We start from the raw sequence: 17,924 nt of genomic DNA on the forward strand, positions 1-17,924 counted from the left end.
AAGTCGTATTTAATCAGAATCTTAATGGAGAATTAATAGCATATTTTTAGAATATGTCACACGGAGTTATAGCAGAGGAAAACAAGCACTGGGGTAAACAAAGGAGTCGTCGAAAACTTTACCGAAGGAAAACAAAGCTGTTGTTAAGGGTTAACGAGCAGCAATGTAAGGGCTTATTCACAAAGCGTCAGCAAAAGACGCTTCTATTTTAAGTCTATTTTTTGTCGGTATTATTATTTTTTTTAAGTCCATGTGGCATTGTTTTTTTTTCCCCGTCCCCAAAAAATTAACATAGGTTTTATTTTAATTAGAAGTTAAAAGACTTGTTTGGCCAGCAGCAACTAAGGGGAAAAAACGGACTGTACACACATGACATCAGTTTTCTTTGTGGTCCCATTTCTATTAGATTGTGTCATAAGGGCTTAGTAATTTGGTACACGGCAGAAAGTGTCTGAAATGACTCTCCACACAGGGGCGTAACTAGGAGAGGGTGGGCCCCATAGCAGATTTATGCATGGGGCCCCCTTCCCATTAGAAAAATATATACATATTTGTAAAATCAACTCATGCACACATTAATACACTCTTATACACACATGTATAAACTTATACACACACATTTATGTACTTATATATATATTTATACACTCATAAGCTGCCTAAGAGTAAGGCTACAATAAGACTACCGTATGGGGGGCGTATGCAGGGTCCCTCATAGACGGCAATGGCCGCACGGAGCGTTACGGTGTCTGACATGTCCTATATTTCCACACATACATTTCCATCGCGGCAGCATACGTTTGTGTAAATGCAGCCGAGGATTGTGCTTAGTTGCCCAATTACAGCTCCCCTTTAAATTATTCATGAGCACCGGCAAAATGAAAGCTGAGCTGTAAGCACATTCATACTCTTAGGCAGCATGATAAATCTGCCCCATTGTATACAAACTCAAATAACTCTTATTTATCAGGGTTTCTGGCATAGAAGTCATAAAATAATCGCAAATGTTAGCTTATTGCCAGCACTTGCGATTATTTTTCCCTTTCTGCCACCTCCAAACCAGGGGGCGCAGAGGGGCACGGCTGGCAGGGGAGTGGTCTGGAGGGGGGCGTTGTCTTATCTGTTATCGTCTTATTTGTTGTCTGTTAAAAAAATTTTTTAACAACTATGAATGGAGCTTAGTTGCAATACCATGCACTACCCATGGTCAGGTGTGGAGCTGTTTTTTGAAGAAATGAGTCATAACTTGGACAACCTCATTATTCTCCCACTGCTCCTTTTACTCTGGTCCATGTATATTGTAACCAACCGCTGTTGTTTAGCAGTAGGACTAGATTCTTCAAGGACTAGAATCTCCTATAATTTATATCCATACATTCAATCACATAGAGATAATCAACTTCCATTTTCCATTAAAAAAAAACCCACTTGCATTCCTTCACTGAAAATACTGCAACACTACCACTAGGGGCAGCAAAATAAAATGTTATCTTTGTTTAGGAGTCGTATTAAAGGGAACCTGTCACCAGGGACCTTATTTTCACAGGTTTCAGAAGCTTATTACACCTGCAGTGCAAATCTGCCTTTCTGCCTTTTCTAAGCATTTGCATTACTATATAATTGTGTGTTATAACTTACTCTTGCACCCTGACAAAATCCTGGGGTAGTCACAGGGGCTAGAATTTGGTTTGGATGCATTTCAAAAAACAACATGTGGCATGTCAGTGTTACTCCTCAGAGCTTGTGCTCCTGTACAGCTCCACCTCCTGCTCCTTCTCAGAGGTCACAGCCTGGTGAGATGACATCAGTGGGGGGGGGGGGGGACAAGCTGTACAGGAGCACAAAGATGGAGGCAGCTTGCAGCTCAGACAAGTCACATGTTTTTTTAAATGCATCCAAACCAAAGCCCAACCCCTGTGACTACCCCAAGATTTTGTCAGGATGCAAGAGTAAGTTATAACACACAATTATTTTGTTATGCAAATGCAAATGAGGTCTCTGGTGACAGGTTCCCTTAAATCCACTTCTGCTGCAGGTAATCCTAATAATTTCAAAGCCCCTGTTTACAGAAACACTGCAGCAGAGAAAGTCCCTCTGGCTACATCATGTAAATTAAAGAGGTACCAAAAAAAGTGTGATGTAACAGAATGTATCACTGTTTGTATTGCAGACACAGATCCACGCGTTTTGGAGAAGCAGGAACTTCAGCAGCCAACATATGTTGCCTTGAGTTACATCAACAGGTATGTACAGCATGTGTGTAGTGAAGCTGTAGATGAAAGTATAACAGAGTGTCATGAAATCTGGGCCGCCTGCAATGATGTGTCCCAGAGAACTGTTCTGGCACCCATGTGCAGTCTCCAACACATGACTAACAAGGTGCTGACTGATTCTGGAACTGTACCATGACCCTTACTGGGCCAAGCCACATTACAAGCGTTTGTAGCCAGATTTACGAACCCAACCGATTTGATGCTCTTCTACCGAATGTATTAGCTGTTAGTAACATATATCACCTAATCTAATGTCACCGTGCTCTTTTTTATCTCTTTTAATGCAAGAAAGGCAATAAATAAATGGCATCTATTGTTGAACTGACAATTGATAAGAAATTATTTCTCTCTAATAAAACACAAGGATCTCAGTACTGCTCACCTGCTACGTGTTCTGCCATGGTACGAGAAGGTAGTTCTGCTTGGGCCGGAAGGACATATATAACAAAAATCCATCTTTATTCGTACATATTTAAAAATTCCATTACCATCAAGGAGGGAAAAACCTTTGACACGTTTTGAGCAGACGGTTGCCCTTAGTCTTAGCTTACTAAGGTAAATAAACCCTGTATCTTTTATTTCAATTTTGTCCTATAGGCAAAGAGTAAGGGTAATTGTTCGCCTTAAACACATGAGAGGTTTTCCCATCTGTTATGGATATGTCAATTTTAAATACGTACGAATAAAGATATAGATTTTTTACCACAGTGTCAGCATAACCTCTTTTCCCTTTGGATATTCATCTCTATGAGGATACCCGCACATGAACCTGTACATTCAGAGACCGGTGATCCACTGTTTATGATCCAAGTGTCATAAACGCACTCGCTATAACCTGCGCCCGTTCAGGCTTGAACATATAAGGCAGGGCCTGCCGTAGAATTGTATGCCAGCTCAGCCGTTCCAGGGATACATGAGAAGGCCGGAGCCTGAATCCGGCACGGCAAGGCTACCCGCACATGTACGTGTGCATTCCGAGACATGTGATGCATTGTTTATGATCCATGTGTCATAAACGCACTCGCTATAACCTGCGCCCGTTCAGGCTTGAGCAATTCTGCCGTAGAATTGTATGCCAGCTCAGCCATCCCAGGGATACATTAGGAGGCCGGAGCCTGTATCCGACACGGCAGAGGGGCGGGGCTTTTATCATACACTGGTGCATGATGCGATGACGCATGTTATATGTCTTCTATCAGGTCTATTGTCTATCAGTTACATTGAATAGGGCTGAGCAGCAATATAAAGTACAGCTGCAGTACAACTTATGCCACCGTTCTTGGTAGGCACTCAAGAGACCCAAATTTCTTGTTTGAAGGCTGTAGTCTCTTCGAAGAGTTTATTGGTGGGGTAACAAGAGCCAGACCCCCATTAATCTGATTTTGATGACCTTTCCTATTTCTTAGGATTCTTATTTTGTATTAGGTTGAGTGGCCTATCCTTAATCAAAAGTCTATGGGGGTCATTTATCTTCTTTTCCCCTTCTCTGTTTTCTTTTTGTGCCTTTTGTGGGTCTATTTTCTGCACCCCATTTGTCTTTGTCGTTTTGGCCCTTTGTCAAATGTAGGTTTTTTTCAAGCCCTATTAGGTGCAAACTTTAAAAAAGGTGCAATTTAGTTGCACAAATCATAAACTTGCCTTTCCTAAGCATGGTCAGGACTGGAGTATTATTGTGCAATTATTTGCGCCCATATAGGCGCAAATAAATGTTCAATAAGGCACAAATATCTGAAGGACAAATTAGGTGCAAACCAGGATTACTACATGCCAGAATACTACATGGCGAACTCGGGTGAACTGCTGGGGAAAATGTGCAATAAATTGTGCAAATACCCCAGTCACTAAAATACAACCAAAAAAGTCGCACCAGACCAAGATAAATCTGCCCCAATAAGTAGTATTAATATCAATAATCACCAATTATGTATAAGAACAGCTCTGCCCAATACAAAAAAAAATGTTGTTCTTCCCATCCTCATCCTGTAGATGTAATAGTACCAACCATGGGTGATGCTCTAGCTGTCATAGTTTATTGTGTTGTGCTCGGTTTTATACTAGCTGCTTCACATGACCCTGACACATTTGGAGGAACTCTTTTCAGTGCCATTCAGCAGGTATAGCTGTGATATTTGAGACATTCTGGAATCATCTTTCCAGCGTTCTGTTTGGCCATCCTCATTCATCCTCTTATTAGACTGTATTTGCTCTCACCCTTTACGTGTGATCCACCAAAATCATAAAAGTGGAAACTGCAGCTCACATACAGTTTTCAGCCCAAACTTGTGTTCCAGTTGAGTAAATGTTTTCTTTATTGTGACTAAGGAAACCATCTTTGTAAGAAGAGATCAGTGAAATGGAGGAAGTTTCAGACTATTAGGGAGCTGGTTCAAATTTCTTTGACATGAGGCAGGGACTGATGGATCAAAGCCACACATCTCTCATCAGATAATAATTCCTGCTTCTTCCCATTTTTATGCCTGTGTTGTCTACGCCGATCATGTGTTTTTATTCATGCACTAAGATCTCGACATTGTGCGATGTGAGGTTTCTCTCCAAAAAGCAAAAGACAAACTTTAGATGATAAATTTGAACAAGATGTGCACAAATCGCTCCTAGGTCAGGGAGAAGGGAAATGTTCTCTGTTGCAGAAAGATTTACGTATTTCACTTGATTTTCAATCCTTTTATCAGAGATTAAGTTCAGCAAAATGTAACTTTTTTGAACTTGATAAAATACGTCTTTCTCTTTAACTTGTGAGTAGTAAAGATCAAAAAGGGGATATCAGGAACAAAGAGGATAATGTTAGAAAGTGCTCTCTCAGTCAACGGTATAATGACCGCTCTTATCAGCTAAAAAGGACCACACAGTAATGACTTCCATTGTCTTGTCACTTCCTAACCCTAAAAAAAAAACTTGGATTCACAGATCTAGAACCTTAAAGGAAACCTGCAATCAGGAACCTACATTACATCTACTCTGACGGTAAGTTTCTACCAACATGCTAAACCTATCTTTTGCTAAATCTATAATTGTTTCTAACTTCAAATACACTTATAACTAATATGATAATTTTATGCAGAGGATACTGGGGCATGGGGTCCTCGGTGCACCCTTCTCATCTCTGTCTTCAAGCTCTGTACATGGACAGTAGCTCCTTGCTCAGTGCCAGCGGCACCTGCACATATCATGGCAGCCGCGGGTGATAAGGTACTTGCCAAGAAATGTTGAGGCCATGCAGGTAGTTGCGATGGCAGAGGTTACCGGGGCGTAGAGTAGCCTTTGCCTGTAGTTTTTACTCCACGCCGCAGTAGCCTCTGCTAAAAAATTACCATATCAGTTATATAAAGTGTAGTTAAGGTTTGGAAGAGTTAAAGATTTAGCTAGTTTAGGGCTTAGCATGTTAGTAGAAACCTACCATCAGATTTACCTTAATAAGTAGATTCTTGATCAAATGCTAGAGGAAGCGATAGAATAGTGCAAAACGGCCTGTCCCCTGCCGTGGCTTGCACCCTATCTGACACGCTGGAGGTTTCAAATAAAGTATTGAACGCATGGGTGAGTGTCGCCTTGTCTATATCTACTGTACCCTGGAATTCTATTGAATTGGGCTCAGCACTGCCGAATGTTCTGAACCATGGCCTGGCTGGAGAAGTGATGGTGCGAGGTGGTGCCAGTGAGTCTCTTTATATTTAGAGATTCCTGATGAAAGGTTTTGTGCCAACTTAAAAATAAACCCAAACATGAGATTTAAAACAGCAAAAAATAAGAACAAAAACAGAAAACAGAATACAAAAAAGAAACAACAAGACAACAGGTTTTCATGCATAACTTGGACAAGAGTAGTACAAGTCTTGATAGGATTCTGAAACAACAGCTGAAGAAATGAGCCACAGTTCTGTATGATGTAGGATACATTGGAGATTACTCATACTCAGGAAAGGAGGTAAAGTTAGGAAATCACCAGCAACGAGACCAGATATAAATATTTTAAAAATTTTAAAGGAACATGAGACAACCCCAATGAGACAACTGCTGCTGAACTCCTACCGCTTCCTGTTGGCCCCTACAACCATATATAGGGGTAGAGTTGCTGAGCAAGCAAAAGGACCTGGGACCTAAATGGAGACCTTCTGCCGAATCCTTGGTCACACAGAGCGGTGAATAAGAGTATGATTTTATACCTGTAGTGGGAAATGAATTAGAGAACTTCAAGAAGACCAAAGCTGGTGTGTGTATTTCTAACAGCTGTACCCATGCTCTCCTGATTCACCATGTGTTCTTATTGGAGAAAAGTGAGTGACAGGCCCCATGCACACTGTCGTTTGTTCGCCCTGGTTGTACCTGCAGTTGGAGGGAGGAGGAGTGAGTTCTCCTCACCCCTCCTCTTACCATAGGAAGCCAGGTGGCCATGATGTAAAAACATCAAAATATAGGACATGCTTATATTTTGTGGCACGGTTGTCCGATTCGATCAGTTTGGTGAATACTGTTTGCTGGGTGCCATAGACCTGTATGTGGGCTGTGATACGGGTGCAAATTGTGTGGCCATATCACGGGCCCCCATATGGTCATGTGCATGGTGCCGTACTCTGTTAGATATTACTGTGCTATTTCTTATAAGGACAGAAAATTTTGAAGACCTGGAAATTAACACATCTGTGCCTTCCCTTATACACATCAGACAGTTAAGTGATTCTGCTGAAATGTGCAGTGCTGCTGACTTTGCTCTAAAGTAAATGGAGGCTTCAAGGCATAGACATGTTACTACCATCTTTATTGTGCTATATGATTAATTTATATTGCGGCATATGTTCGTGCAATTGATGCTATTGATGTCGTGCACACTAATAGCTGCTCCGCTTTAATGTATGCGCACTGTACAGGGCCATATGGTAAGTGGTTAGTATAGTACACAAGATACCGGTATTATGCCCATTAAGCGTAAAGCTTTCTACTTAGCTCCGTTTATTTTGGGGGACGCCCAGCTTAAAATGACTTCTGAAAGTTTAATTAGTTAATACCCGAGAGCTATGAGTGAAATCTGTTTCGGCTCAAGTAATGTCTCATTTCAAGCTGATAGTTAACTAATATATTTCCATTTTAATACATATTTTAAGCCATCACAATAGCTAGACTTTTATTAAATGAAAACAAAGCCCAAGCCCTAGATAAATATCCAGGCACTTTACTTGTCTGACAAGGAAACCCCCAAAGTAACCCATTGATTTTTGTTAATGAGTACAAGTAAAAGCCGCAGCGGACTGTACTTTATGTGGACGTCATAGTACATCGTAAAGGTGATGGGGAAATTTCTTCCATCTGGCAATGGATGTTCTCATCTTTTGAACATTTGCAGGACCACAAAACTTGTGAGTATAACATGTGAAACATACAGGAATCTATATAGAGAATATGGAGTGTGTTCTTCTCTACCCAGGACCTTACTTTCCTGTGCCAAAAGTGTGTTTTATATATTGGCATGTGGCTCATACTTTCCTATATTACTTTAAAGGGAATTTTGCCCTAAGAACACTTCCCCGCTATCCACATGATAGGCAGGGAATAAGTGTCGGATCGCTGGGGGTCTGACCTCTGGCTACACTATTAATGTTAAGAACAGGAGCCTCAAATCCCTTGGATGACTCCATATTGGATGGCGGACTGGTCTCCCTATATCTATTTCTATGTGGAGAATAGCAGTCGCAGAAGTCCTACTGGAGAATATGGGGCACAGGCTGAGTATACACAGCAATGCTCCATTCTCGATTAGGGGAACTTGCAAGTTATAAGTGGGGGTACCAACTATTTATCTGCTTTCCATAAGATAGGGAATGTGTCCTTAGTGTCAAAGCCCCATTTAAACAATGGTCTTAGCAGGCCATATGGATATCAAAAGCTGCCAAATGCAAAGACGTGGGGGCACATTTACTAAATGCACTAAATGTAGTTTGTTTGCGTTTAGTGCAGGGTGCGCCAGATTCATGGAGAACAGGCAGCAGAAATCATGAATGTGGCGCTCCCAGCATTGCCCCCGACAGAGTTCACCAACTTTTTTTGGTGCACCTTTAACATAGGGCGGGCAACAGACTTTTCATGATAAATCTGGCGGACGGTCCGACTGAGCACCAGAACGCCCCCTAATTTGTGTCACACCTACCTAGTGCAGCAGCGTCATAAAACGGTCGCGTGCGACATAATATTGGCGCGGACACTTAAATACTTGTACAAGCAGTTTGCACCTAAAAGAACGTGCAAAGTCCAACAGAAAACTAGCAAAAAGGCCTTAGCAAATGTCTCCCATTAGTACTCTATAGTCATATTCCACAATTATTAACAAAGAGATCTGTAATACCATATGGTATACGAGTTTATCTACACTTTTATTTGGCTTCTTAACATGCACTGGTATCTGATACATAGAAAAAGATCCATGAGATGCATACAAAACACATTGACACACTCCAGCTTTGCTATATCTCAGCTATAACACACAAAGAGTGCACTCTGTTTTAACTCCTTCACATGCTATAAAAATCTTAATTTATCTGTAGTTTGCAGAGTAAGTCTCTGCATGCTGCTTGCCAGTAGGAAATGCCTGTGTCTGTGCTGGTCTTGTAATGCCAGGGGAGGGGCTGGAGGGAGAGCGCACTTCAGTGTGCAGATAGGAGAAGCTATTCATGAGAAGAATCTGCCCTGCTCAACCATAGTCAGCAGCATGAAGCCTGGCAGTCACTGGCAGCCTATGGAGTGGGAGGGGCGGTCCAGTGGAGAAGCAGCGCCTCGGACCGCCCCCTCATGAATACGCCGGACCGCTGTGAGCTGCGGGGCGGTATCAATGCTACATCTAAGGTAGTGCTAAGAGCTGCTTACTTTAGTCTTTTTTATGAGTCACAGGTCCTCTTTAAGAATCTTGTGTTAGTGGGAATACCCCTTTAAGTGGAGAAATAAGAAATTTCATCTGATAACATCTATTTTGGAATTTCTTTGATTCACCTCTACTATCATGCACAATATGTGGCAATTAAGTGGAGAAATAAGAAGTTTCCTCTGATAACATCTGTTACAAAGTTTGTGCAAAATTTGTTGAACAGTTAAAACAAATTCCAGTAAACTTAAATGGTCACTAAGACTGCAATCCCTAATGAAACAAATGTTATATATTAAGGAGACTCGCTAATTCCATTCCTGTGTCCAGTCCCATGTACACATCAAATATCTGCACACATTTGGCTGCATTGCCTGTATCCTGTCCTAAACACAACTTCTTTCCACTGGAAACTAAGCCAACCAGTGGCTCCTTGCATGCAACATCCTTTCTTTGGAGAGTGAACTGACAGATCCTCCCGCAGCTGTGTGGCGGGTGTTGTCCTCCTGAGCAGAAGATTTTTTTTTGTCTTTTTCTGGAATTCTCTATTCACTCCCCAAATTAAGGAGCGTATACATGTTCTACTTCATTGATAGTCTTGATTATTAATTGCATTTAATTTGAATATTTTCGTCTTGTCTATTATTTTTTGATAGTACATATAATATTTTGACTTTCTGCTATTCGCACATGTATGGCCCGTTCCCATTTTTCTTCAATGTGCTTTTCATATTCCAAACAGAATTACTATAAAATAAGGCAAATAAGAATCTGTGGCTATGTTGACATCAGTGCATTGTAAAATTTTAATGTTGCGTTTGAAATTTAAGAATGTGGCGTGACCTATTTTCTATGCGTTGTACTACTAGTACAATAGATGCTCAGTACATGAAACACCCATGCAAATTGCTTCCAAAACACATGGGGAAACACTCGGCCAAAACGCACTCAGCTTTTTACGTGTTGTGTGGTTTCCAGCACACACCTGGTAAAGAAGCCAACATTGGCAGTCATGTTGTCGAAAAATTTGTATGTTTTCCGCTCGTCTCAGATTCTCTTTAGTAACACAAGAAACAAAATAGATGTTTTTGCAATTTCACATAACACTACTTTATCCAGAGAAGCCAATGCAGATGCTTCATAGAGCTGGACTGACTTTTAATGTTTTTATTTTTTATGAAGTCTTGCCAAGTTCTGTGCCTGTTTTTAGATAGTCATGCAAAGGGTGAAAAAGAAGGTACTATACAACAGCTACAGTATAGCCCAAATATAGAAACAAATAAAAATGAACCACATTCTTGCATAGAAAATTCACGACTGGACTTCGCATTAGTACTGCAGCCATCTAAGGAAAGACCTGGGGCCATAAAAAAGTTGTAATAATTTTAAAAAGCAATTTTCAGGTTTTAAAATTGATGGCCCATCTTTTGGATTGTATTTCAGTGTTAGATTTATGGTGGTCTAACTCATACTGCCCCACCGATCAACCTTTAACATAAAGGGAATGTCCAGTTTCAGCAAATAAATGTTATTGTTTGTGAAATAAAAAGTTATAAAATTTTCCAATATACAGGCAGTCCCCGAGTTACATACAAGATAGGGACTGTAGGTTTGTTCTTAAGTTGAGTTTGTATGTAAGTTGGAACTGTATATTTTATCATTGTAATCCCAGCCAGAACTTTTTTGGCCTCTGTGACAATTGGATTTTAAAAATGTTGGGTTGTCATAAGAATCAGGATTAACACTAAAGCTTCATTACAGACACCTGTGATAACTGTTACAGCTGATTATTGTAGCCTAGGACTAAAGTACAATAAATTATCAATATCCAGTGGTCCGTTTGTAACTAGGGGTTGTATGTGTGTTCTCAAGTAGGGGACCGCCTGTACTTTCTGTATCAATTCCTCATGGTTTTCTAGATCTCTGCTGTCATTTAACAGGACATTTCATCTTTCCTGGATAAAAATACATACATGGTCAGGTGATGTCACACAGGTGAACGGATTGTACACTGAGAGTAATCAAAGTTGTGTGTCATAACTAGATCTGCACCTGTGTGACATCACATGACCAGGAACTGGTTATTATCAACATAGAAGCTTCCTTTAGAATGACACCAAGCAGAGAAAACCATGAGGAACTTATACAAAAAGTACATTGGAAAATTGTATAACTTTTCAGGACACAAACAGTAACATTTATTTGAAGAAACTGAACAAGTCCTTTAAATAGGAGAAAACTGCAGTACCAAGCTCAGCCTCTATGAAAACTTTGCCATGTGAAATATGAACCCATGTAGATAATAAAGAAGCCACGTCTTTGATTTATTCCAGGGCAAAAATGGTTATCTATAGCTATACAGTAAGGGATAAGCCAATAAGATTCTGTATGTTGAAATTCAACTTCTCTACTCCCTCTTTGCTGTTTCTGGATGTTTAATTCTTAAAGGAAATCAAGGATTGTAAATCAAGAACACTTACTTTCTGGTTTGTGCCCCCTCTGGAAGGATCTGCTCTTCTTTTCAAAAAATGAGGGGCTCCGAGATCCATATCTTTTAATTGAGCCCTGAGCCCCTCAGGCTCATTTGCATGATTTTTAAAGCCTTTTTTTGTAAACAAAGGGCATAAGAAGCTAAAAGAAGAGCGGATCCTGCCAGAGGGGGCACACACCAGTATGTCAGTGTGCTTGGTTTACAATCCTTCATCCTGGTGGTAGATTTCCTTTAAGTTTGCCTATACTTACAGCTGTTTTACTATATAAACATCCCAGCTTCCATTAGGATTGTTGGGATCCCCACATATATTTGATCATATGGAAATTGGATTATGGTGGAAGGTATTAAAGAGGTGGCCATGTCTTACACTGTTGTGTGGGATTTACACAGATGTGAGTGATATTATGTATGGCTACACGAATACCAGACACATTTTATGTGCCAATTTTTTCCATTTCAATTCCAGAAAAGAATTGAACTTGTTAAATGCACATGACTACATAATGTCATGTATCTGTCAACATCTGTTCATGGAAAACAATGACAAAAAGTGTCCCTATGGTAAGCTACGGTATATGAATCCTGAGGCATTCAGGTTTGACCAAGTGTTTTCAAAGCATTAGAGAAGATTCTGGATAACTTTATTGTGGGAAAAAACATATTATTTAAAGGACATTTACCATCAGTTACGCCTCCTTCTAAGGCTACATTCACACTACAGTATGGGGGACATATATACAGCCGACAAATATACGGCCGATATACGTCCCCCATACACTTCTATGGGCTCACGGCGCCCTACGGGAGCGGTACGGTGCAGCAAACGTGCGGCACCGTACCGCTCCGTAGCCTGGGAAAAGATAGGACATGTCCTATCTTTTCCCGTATTACGGCGCCGCGGCCATATATCGCTATGGAGAGGGGCGGGGGTGAGCTGTGCTCACCTCCTCCTCCTCTCCCTGCGCTGCCGTGTGCCCGCCGTGCTACGGTGCGGCGGGCACACTGCAGTGTGCATGTAGCCTAAGAAGCTCCTGAGGAACTATGCTTCTCAGGACTTCTTTTATTATAACTCTACACTTCGTGATTGCGGCAATATAGAGTTATGAAAATTATGCTAATCAGTCTGGGGTGCTGCGGTTTTGTCCCTGGAGTGCCTTAGAGCGACTCGTCTTTTTAATTTATTCACTCCCCCGTTACATTACAAGTCCCGCCTTGTGCCGTACGTCCTCAGTGCATGGAGCAGCTGACCAGATCTTGTATCGTAACTGGAACGGAAATAAGTTCAGGGAAAAGTCACTCAAAGGCCCTCCAAGGATGTAACCGCAGCACCTAAGACTGATCAGCATAATATTGCCAAAACCTTAGTGTATAGAGTTATAATAAAAGAAGTCCTGAGGAAAATAGTTGCTCATGAACTGGTTAGCAGGAAACGTCTACCATCAGTAAAACTGACGGTACTGTAGATGTCCTTTAAGGAGATTTTTTTTAAATTATAAATATGCATTTTTATCTTTATTAGGCCTCATGTACATGAACGTATGCTACGCCCCTGCAACCTATGCGTGGTAAACGACCCGCTAGGGAAGGGGTGGAGGAACACTCCTTATCCCTCCCCTCTCTTCATTATTTACTCCGTGTGGTGTCACAAGAGCAATCAGAGCTGTGTGATGTATAAGGAGTTGAGCGCCTGTGTGGCATCACATGACCAGGGACAGATTATTATCCACTTTGATTAAACATCGACATCCGATAGAATGACAGCAAGCAGAGATCTAGAAAACCGTAAAAAATTGATATGGAAAGTATATTGGAAAATTGTATATCTTTTCATCACACAAGCAATGTCAATAATTTGCTGAAAGTGGACAACCCCTTTAATAAAATATCTCTAATTACTGAGAACTTTAGTATTGATAGTAGCGTTTTATATATGCTTTACCATCCGAAAATGCAGCGCAATTGATAAATACCTATATATCAATCACATGAATATTTCTCCCTCCCTGTCTGTTTTGGACAAGCTCTTGCTACCTGCTATATTACTGTATAAAACAATGATAAACTTTAAGGTGAGTGACGCACTACTGTACCATTATACAAGGGGAACTTGTTTTCCTATATAGACTTCCAAATAAATTCATTAGCAGAGATGCTTATTACTTCTTATGGGCTCATATTTGGGATTTATGTTTCCTTGGCAGTCTGTCTTCAGCGTGCACATTTTCTTTGAAAGCCACATAAAAAATATTTAAACACTGCAGCGCCTCTTGTAATATTTTAGTATTTCAATAAATTGTAGGGTACTAAAGTATAAAACAACCCAGGAGTTTTGTAACCCTGTTCCGCTGGAGCCATATAATCCACACACAGGTAGCGTTTGTAAAGATCAATCGTCTGGAAAGAAAATATAGGTGCTTTACACATGGTGGATAAGAAAGGAAAAGAAAAACACAACAAGCGTCTGAGGCATTACTAGCGGTCACATACAGTGCAGGGAGCAGTACATTAATGAAGTCCAGTACGTTTCGGCTGTTTTTATTAAGCATATTTTAGTATGGGCTGAGCAAATTTTATGGTTAATAAGTGGAACACAATAAAGTCTGATGCCCCTTTGATGCTCTTAAAAAATTGAGTTCAACGTATACACAGTATGTGAAAAGTGCTGTCCCAGGGCTAACCACACACTTATTTTTCATGTTATATTTCTACGAAAACAAGGTGCAATGTCACTGTTGGAAAACTTGATATAGACTAATTCAGACTTTGTCTTGTTTTGTCACTTTTTGTTGGGTCCAAGACGTAAGAAATGAAAGCAGCCATGTTGGGGATATTCTTAACCTTGAACCTTGTACAGGCAGTCCCCAGGTTACATACAAGATAGGGTCTGTAGGTTTGTTCTTAAGTTGAATTTGTATGTAAGTTGGAACTGTATATTTTATCTTTGTAATCCCAGCCAGAACCTTTTTGGACATTTGGAATTTAAAAATGTTGGGTTGTCATAAGAATCAATATTAACACTAAAGCTTCATTACAGGCACCTTTGATAAGTGTTACAGCTGTTTATTGTAGCCTAGGACTAAAGTACAATAAATTACCAATATCCAGTGGTCCGTTTGTAACTAGGGGTCGTATGTAAGTTGAGTGTTCTTAAGTAGGGGACCGCCTGTAGTTGCTACTACCCTCTTACCATTGAGAGCACATGAATGCTTGATCAAGCTGAGTGTGCCTGTAAATGGGATCAGGGAGGAATAGCTGTAGGCTGTATATTTATTCCTATACCTAATGTGTATGACCAGATATAGTAATATTTTTATCTAATGTGTATGCCCAGATTGACATGGCACTTGATGTTGAGGTCCACATTCACATGACCATCATGGGGACATATATACAGCCGCAAACTTGTGGCCTTTATTCGTCCCCATAGACAGCAATAGGCATACGACAGCGGTGTGGTGCCACATGTTCTATCTTTTTCCTTGTGTACGGCCGTCCACCGCTATCTCCCACGGAGAGGGGAGGGGTGAGCACACGTTAGGCTATGGTCATGTGAATGGGGCCTTTCTATTCATTTATTTCAGAATCAGGTAGTGGACATGAACACTTTTATAAACATACCCTTGGAATGAGATATAATTGTTGAGGAAATTAACCTTTAAAGGAAACGTATCACCCAGTAAGCTACTATACCCACGGGCATGGTATGAAATATACTTTCTAGAATTCCCTATTTTATGGGAAATCACACCCATTTACCTATAAAAAATCTATTCCAAATTCAGGCAAATATGACTTTTCTCATCGCATTTTCTGATGAAATGAGTAAAGTCTAGTGGTTGCAGGAGTAGTATCACTTCAGTAGCCCCTATCTTCTATTCTACAGTAATTAGAAACATTTTAAAGATAAGAATCTCATCTTTTAGATACCATCAAGCTTATGTTTTTATGAGCTACTGAACTGAAAATACAGGCAGCCAGAAATTAAGCAGGAACTGGATATTTGTCCGCAACCTGCATTTCCAACTACCTTATGTCTTTAGCTGCCTGTATCTGCCTGGTTCTGTAATTCACAAAGCTGTGATGTGGTCTGAATGACGAGATATCTTATACCTTATCTTTAATATGACATAAAAATCATGTTTGTAGGTAATGTAGAATAGAAAATAGGAGCTTCTGAAGTGATACTACTATGAAACCACACTAAACTTGACTCATCTCATGTTAAAATGAGGTTATTAGAGTTATATTTGGCCGACTTTGGGGGAGATTATTTTATATACATTGAGTGAGATGTGACTGAAAAGAAAGAATTCTAGAAAGTACATTTCATACCCTACCTGAGGCGGATGGTAGTTTGGTGGTGTAAAAGCTGGTGACAGGTTTGTTAGGGTAGGATTTGCTATATCCTCTTTATAGTGTGTCAATTGTTGTGTTTCAAATCAGTTTTAAATGCATTTGTGCAAGTCTCGCTAATGCTATCGCACTGGGCAGAAATCAGCACTGCGCAAGCTTTATTTGTTCTATCAGTCTATATAGAAAAATAGGAAAAGGTAGGAAAGGAGGAGCGTTCAAATCCTAACAAATCAGGTTCCCAGATCTTGATTGGAGAGTTTCCCTGCTGTCGCACGTTCACGTCACACCCACTTTCCTTTAACCTCGATGTTTCGGTTGCGGTCCACGATGCCGGCGCCATACTAAAATGTATTCTCTGTTACCATGCTTTTAGGAAAATAAGACAAGTAGAAATGACAGGATTTGATCTATCAGCTAGGTTTATCTTAACAGGTTCTCTTTAAGCAAAATGCAAAATAGTTTGTAAATGAACACTGGGTGATCCTAAGCTCAGCCTTTCCTCAATAACCCTGTCCCGGGCCACATCCTTGGTCTTGAATAATGATTTTGATCCTCCTGCCACTATTTTGATTCATCTGGATGTGCTGTAGATGGATATGCTGTATGGTCAGTACGGTTTCTGGTGCCAGTGCACACCAAAGGGAAATTACTGTGCATGCATGGACACCGGACATACATAAGGATTCATTAGGGGAGATTTATCACTTTTTAGTGCCTGAGCGCTACATAGCCACCTAGGTGATAACATAAAGCTGTCTAACATTATTACCTGGTAAGACTTCTGCTCATAAAATACATGTATTATATCAATTGTGTAGTTACAGCAAGTTCTAAAATGCAAAGTTAAAAAAGGTTTAAAGGGGTATTCCCATCAGGGCATTTACATTTAAATAAATTCATTTGCCTTATGTAAACATTTCTTCAATTGGATCTTAATAAAAAAAATGTTCCTGTGTGAAGATAATTTCTCATAAATGTAGTCATGTTGTCCCTTAGAAGCCAGATAGCTTCCTCGGATACGACCACGTCATACTCTGGCAGCGGTGGCCAGACTTGCGCTATAGAGTCCTGCCGGACCACCTGGATTCAGCGATCATTACCACAGGACGGCTGTACAACATGTAGTAACTTCCAGACATTTTATATACAATAACCTTTTGTTTCTTTGTGCACGCATTCCAGCAGAGGTGGCCGTATCCGAGGAAGATACCTGGTTTCTAAGGGACAACATGGCTACATTTATGATAAATTATCTTCACACAGGAACATTTTTTTTAATAACATCCAATTGAAGAAATGTTTATATATGGAAGATTAATGAAACTGAATGTGAGTGCCCAGATGAGAATACCCCTTTAAGCAAGCTCCTAAAACGAAATAACAATCTCATTGTGTCTCCTTGCTGAGGTTATGGAGTGAGTGGAATTAGGCAGGTTCTTGCATTGCGGATAGAAGACTCTGCTTATCCCATTTCCATTGCTCAGTGTTCACATGTTCTAAATTTAGAGGATGAGAAAATACCAATTGTGTAAACATTTCTGTTATTCCCATGATCAGTTGAAGAGTTGTCAGTGACCAGAAGAGATATTAGATATTAGGTATTTTACCAATACACATCTACTGTCTATTATTATGAAATAACCCGGGGTTTCATCCCTTACTTTTAAGCTGAGTCAAGCAAGTTAAAGGGGTTGGCTAAAGGGGTTACAGGTAAACTACCATTTTATGGACACAAATTGCAGCTGATAAAATACATTTCGGAACCAGTGGTTTTACTTTATATTTCAAAAAAGTGGTGCAGAACTTGTAATGTAGATTTCCTGCCCCCCTCCCCCCACACCCATACACATGACAGAAAACTTGAAGTAAAGCCAATCCCTTTAAGTTGCCTAACTTAACGTAAAAGTTAGGAATAAAACCTCTCATGTATTTCAGTTTA

The 17,924-nt window shown here is 40.3% G+C and overlaps 1 protein-coding gene across 1 annotated transcript in view; it reads left to right on the forward strand.

Moving 5' to 3' along the window:
- JAZF1 (JAZF zinc finger 1) overlaps window positions 1-17,924 on the forward strand; it is a 190,481-nt gene that overhangs the window by 106,807 nt on the left and 65,750 nt on the right. The window contains exon 2 of the mRNA XM_072153721.1: window positions 2,171-2,243. Coding sequence (XP_072009822.1) covers window positions 2,171-2,243 — 73 coding nt within the window. The remainder of the gene's footprint in view (window positions 1-2,170; window positions 2,244-17,924) is intronic.

Source organism: Engystomops pustulosus, chromosome 5, assembly GCF_040894005.1.
Source record: "Engystomops pustulosus chromosome 5, aEngPut4.maternal, whole genome shotgun sequence".
In the NCBI taxonomy this organism is placed as follows: Eukaryota; Metazoa; Chordata; class Amphibia; order Anura; family Leptodactylidae; genus Engystomops; species Engystomops pustulosus.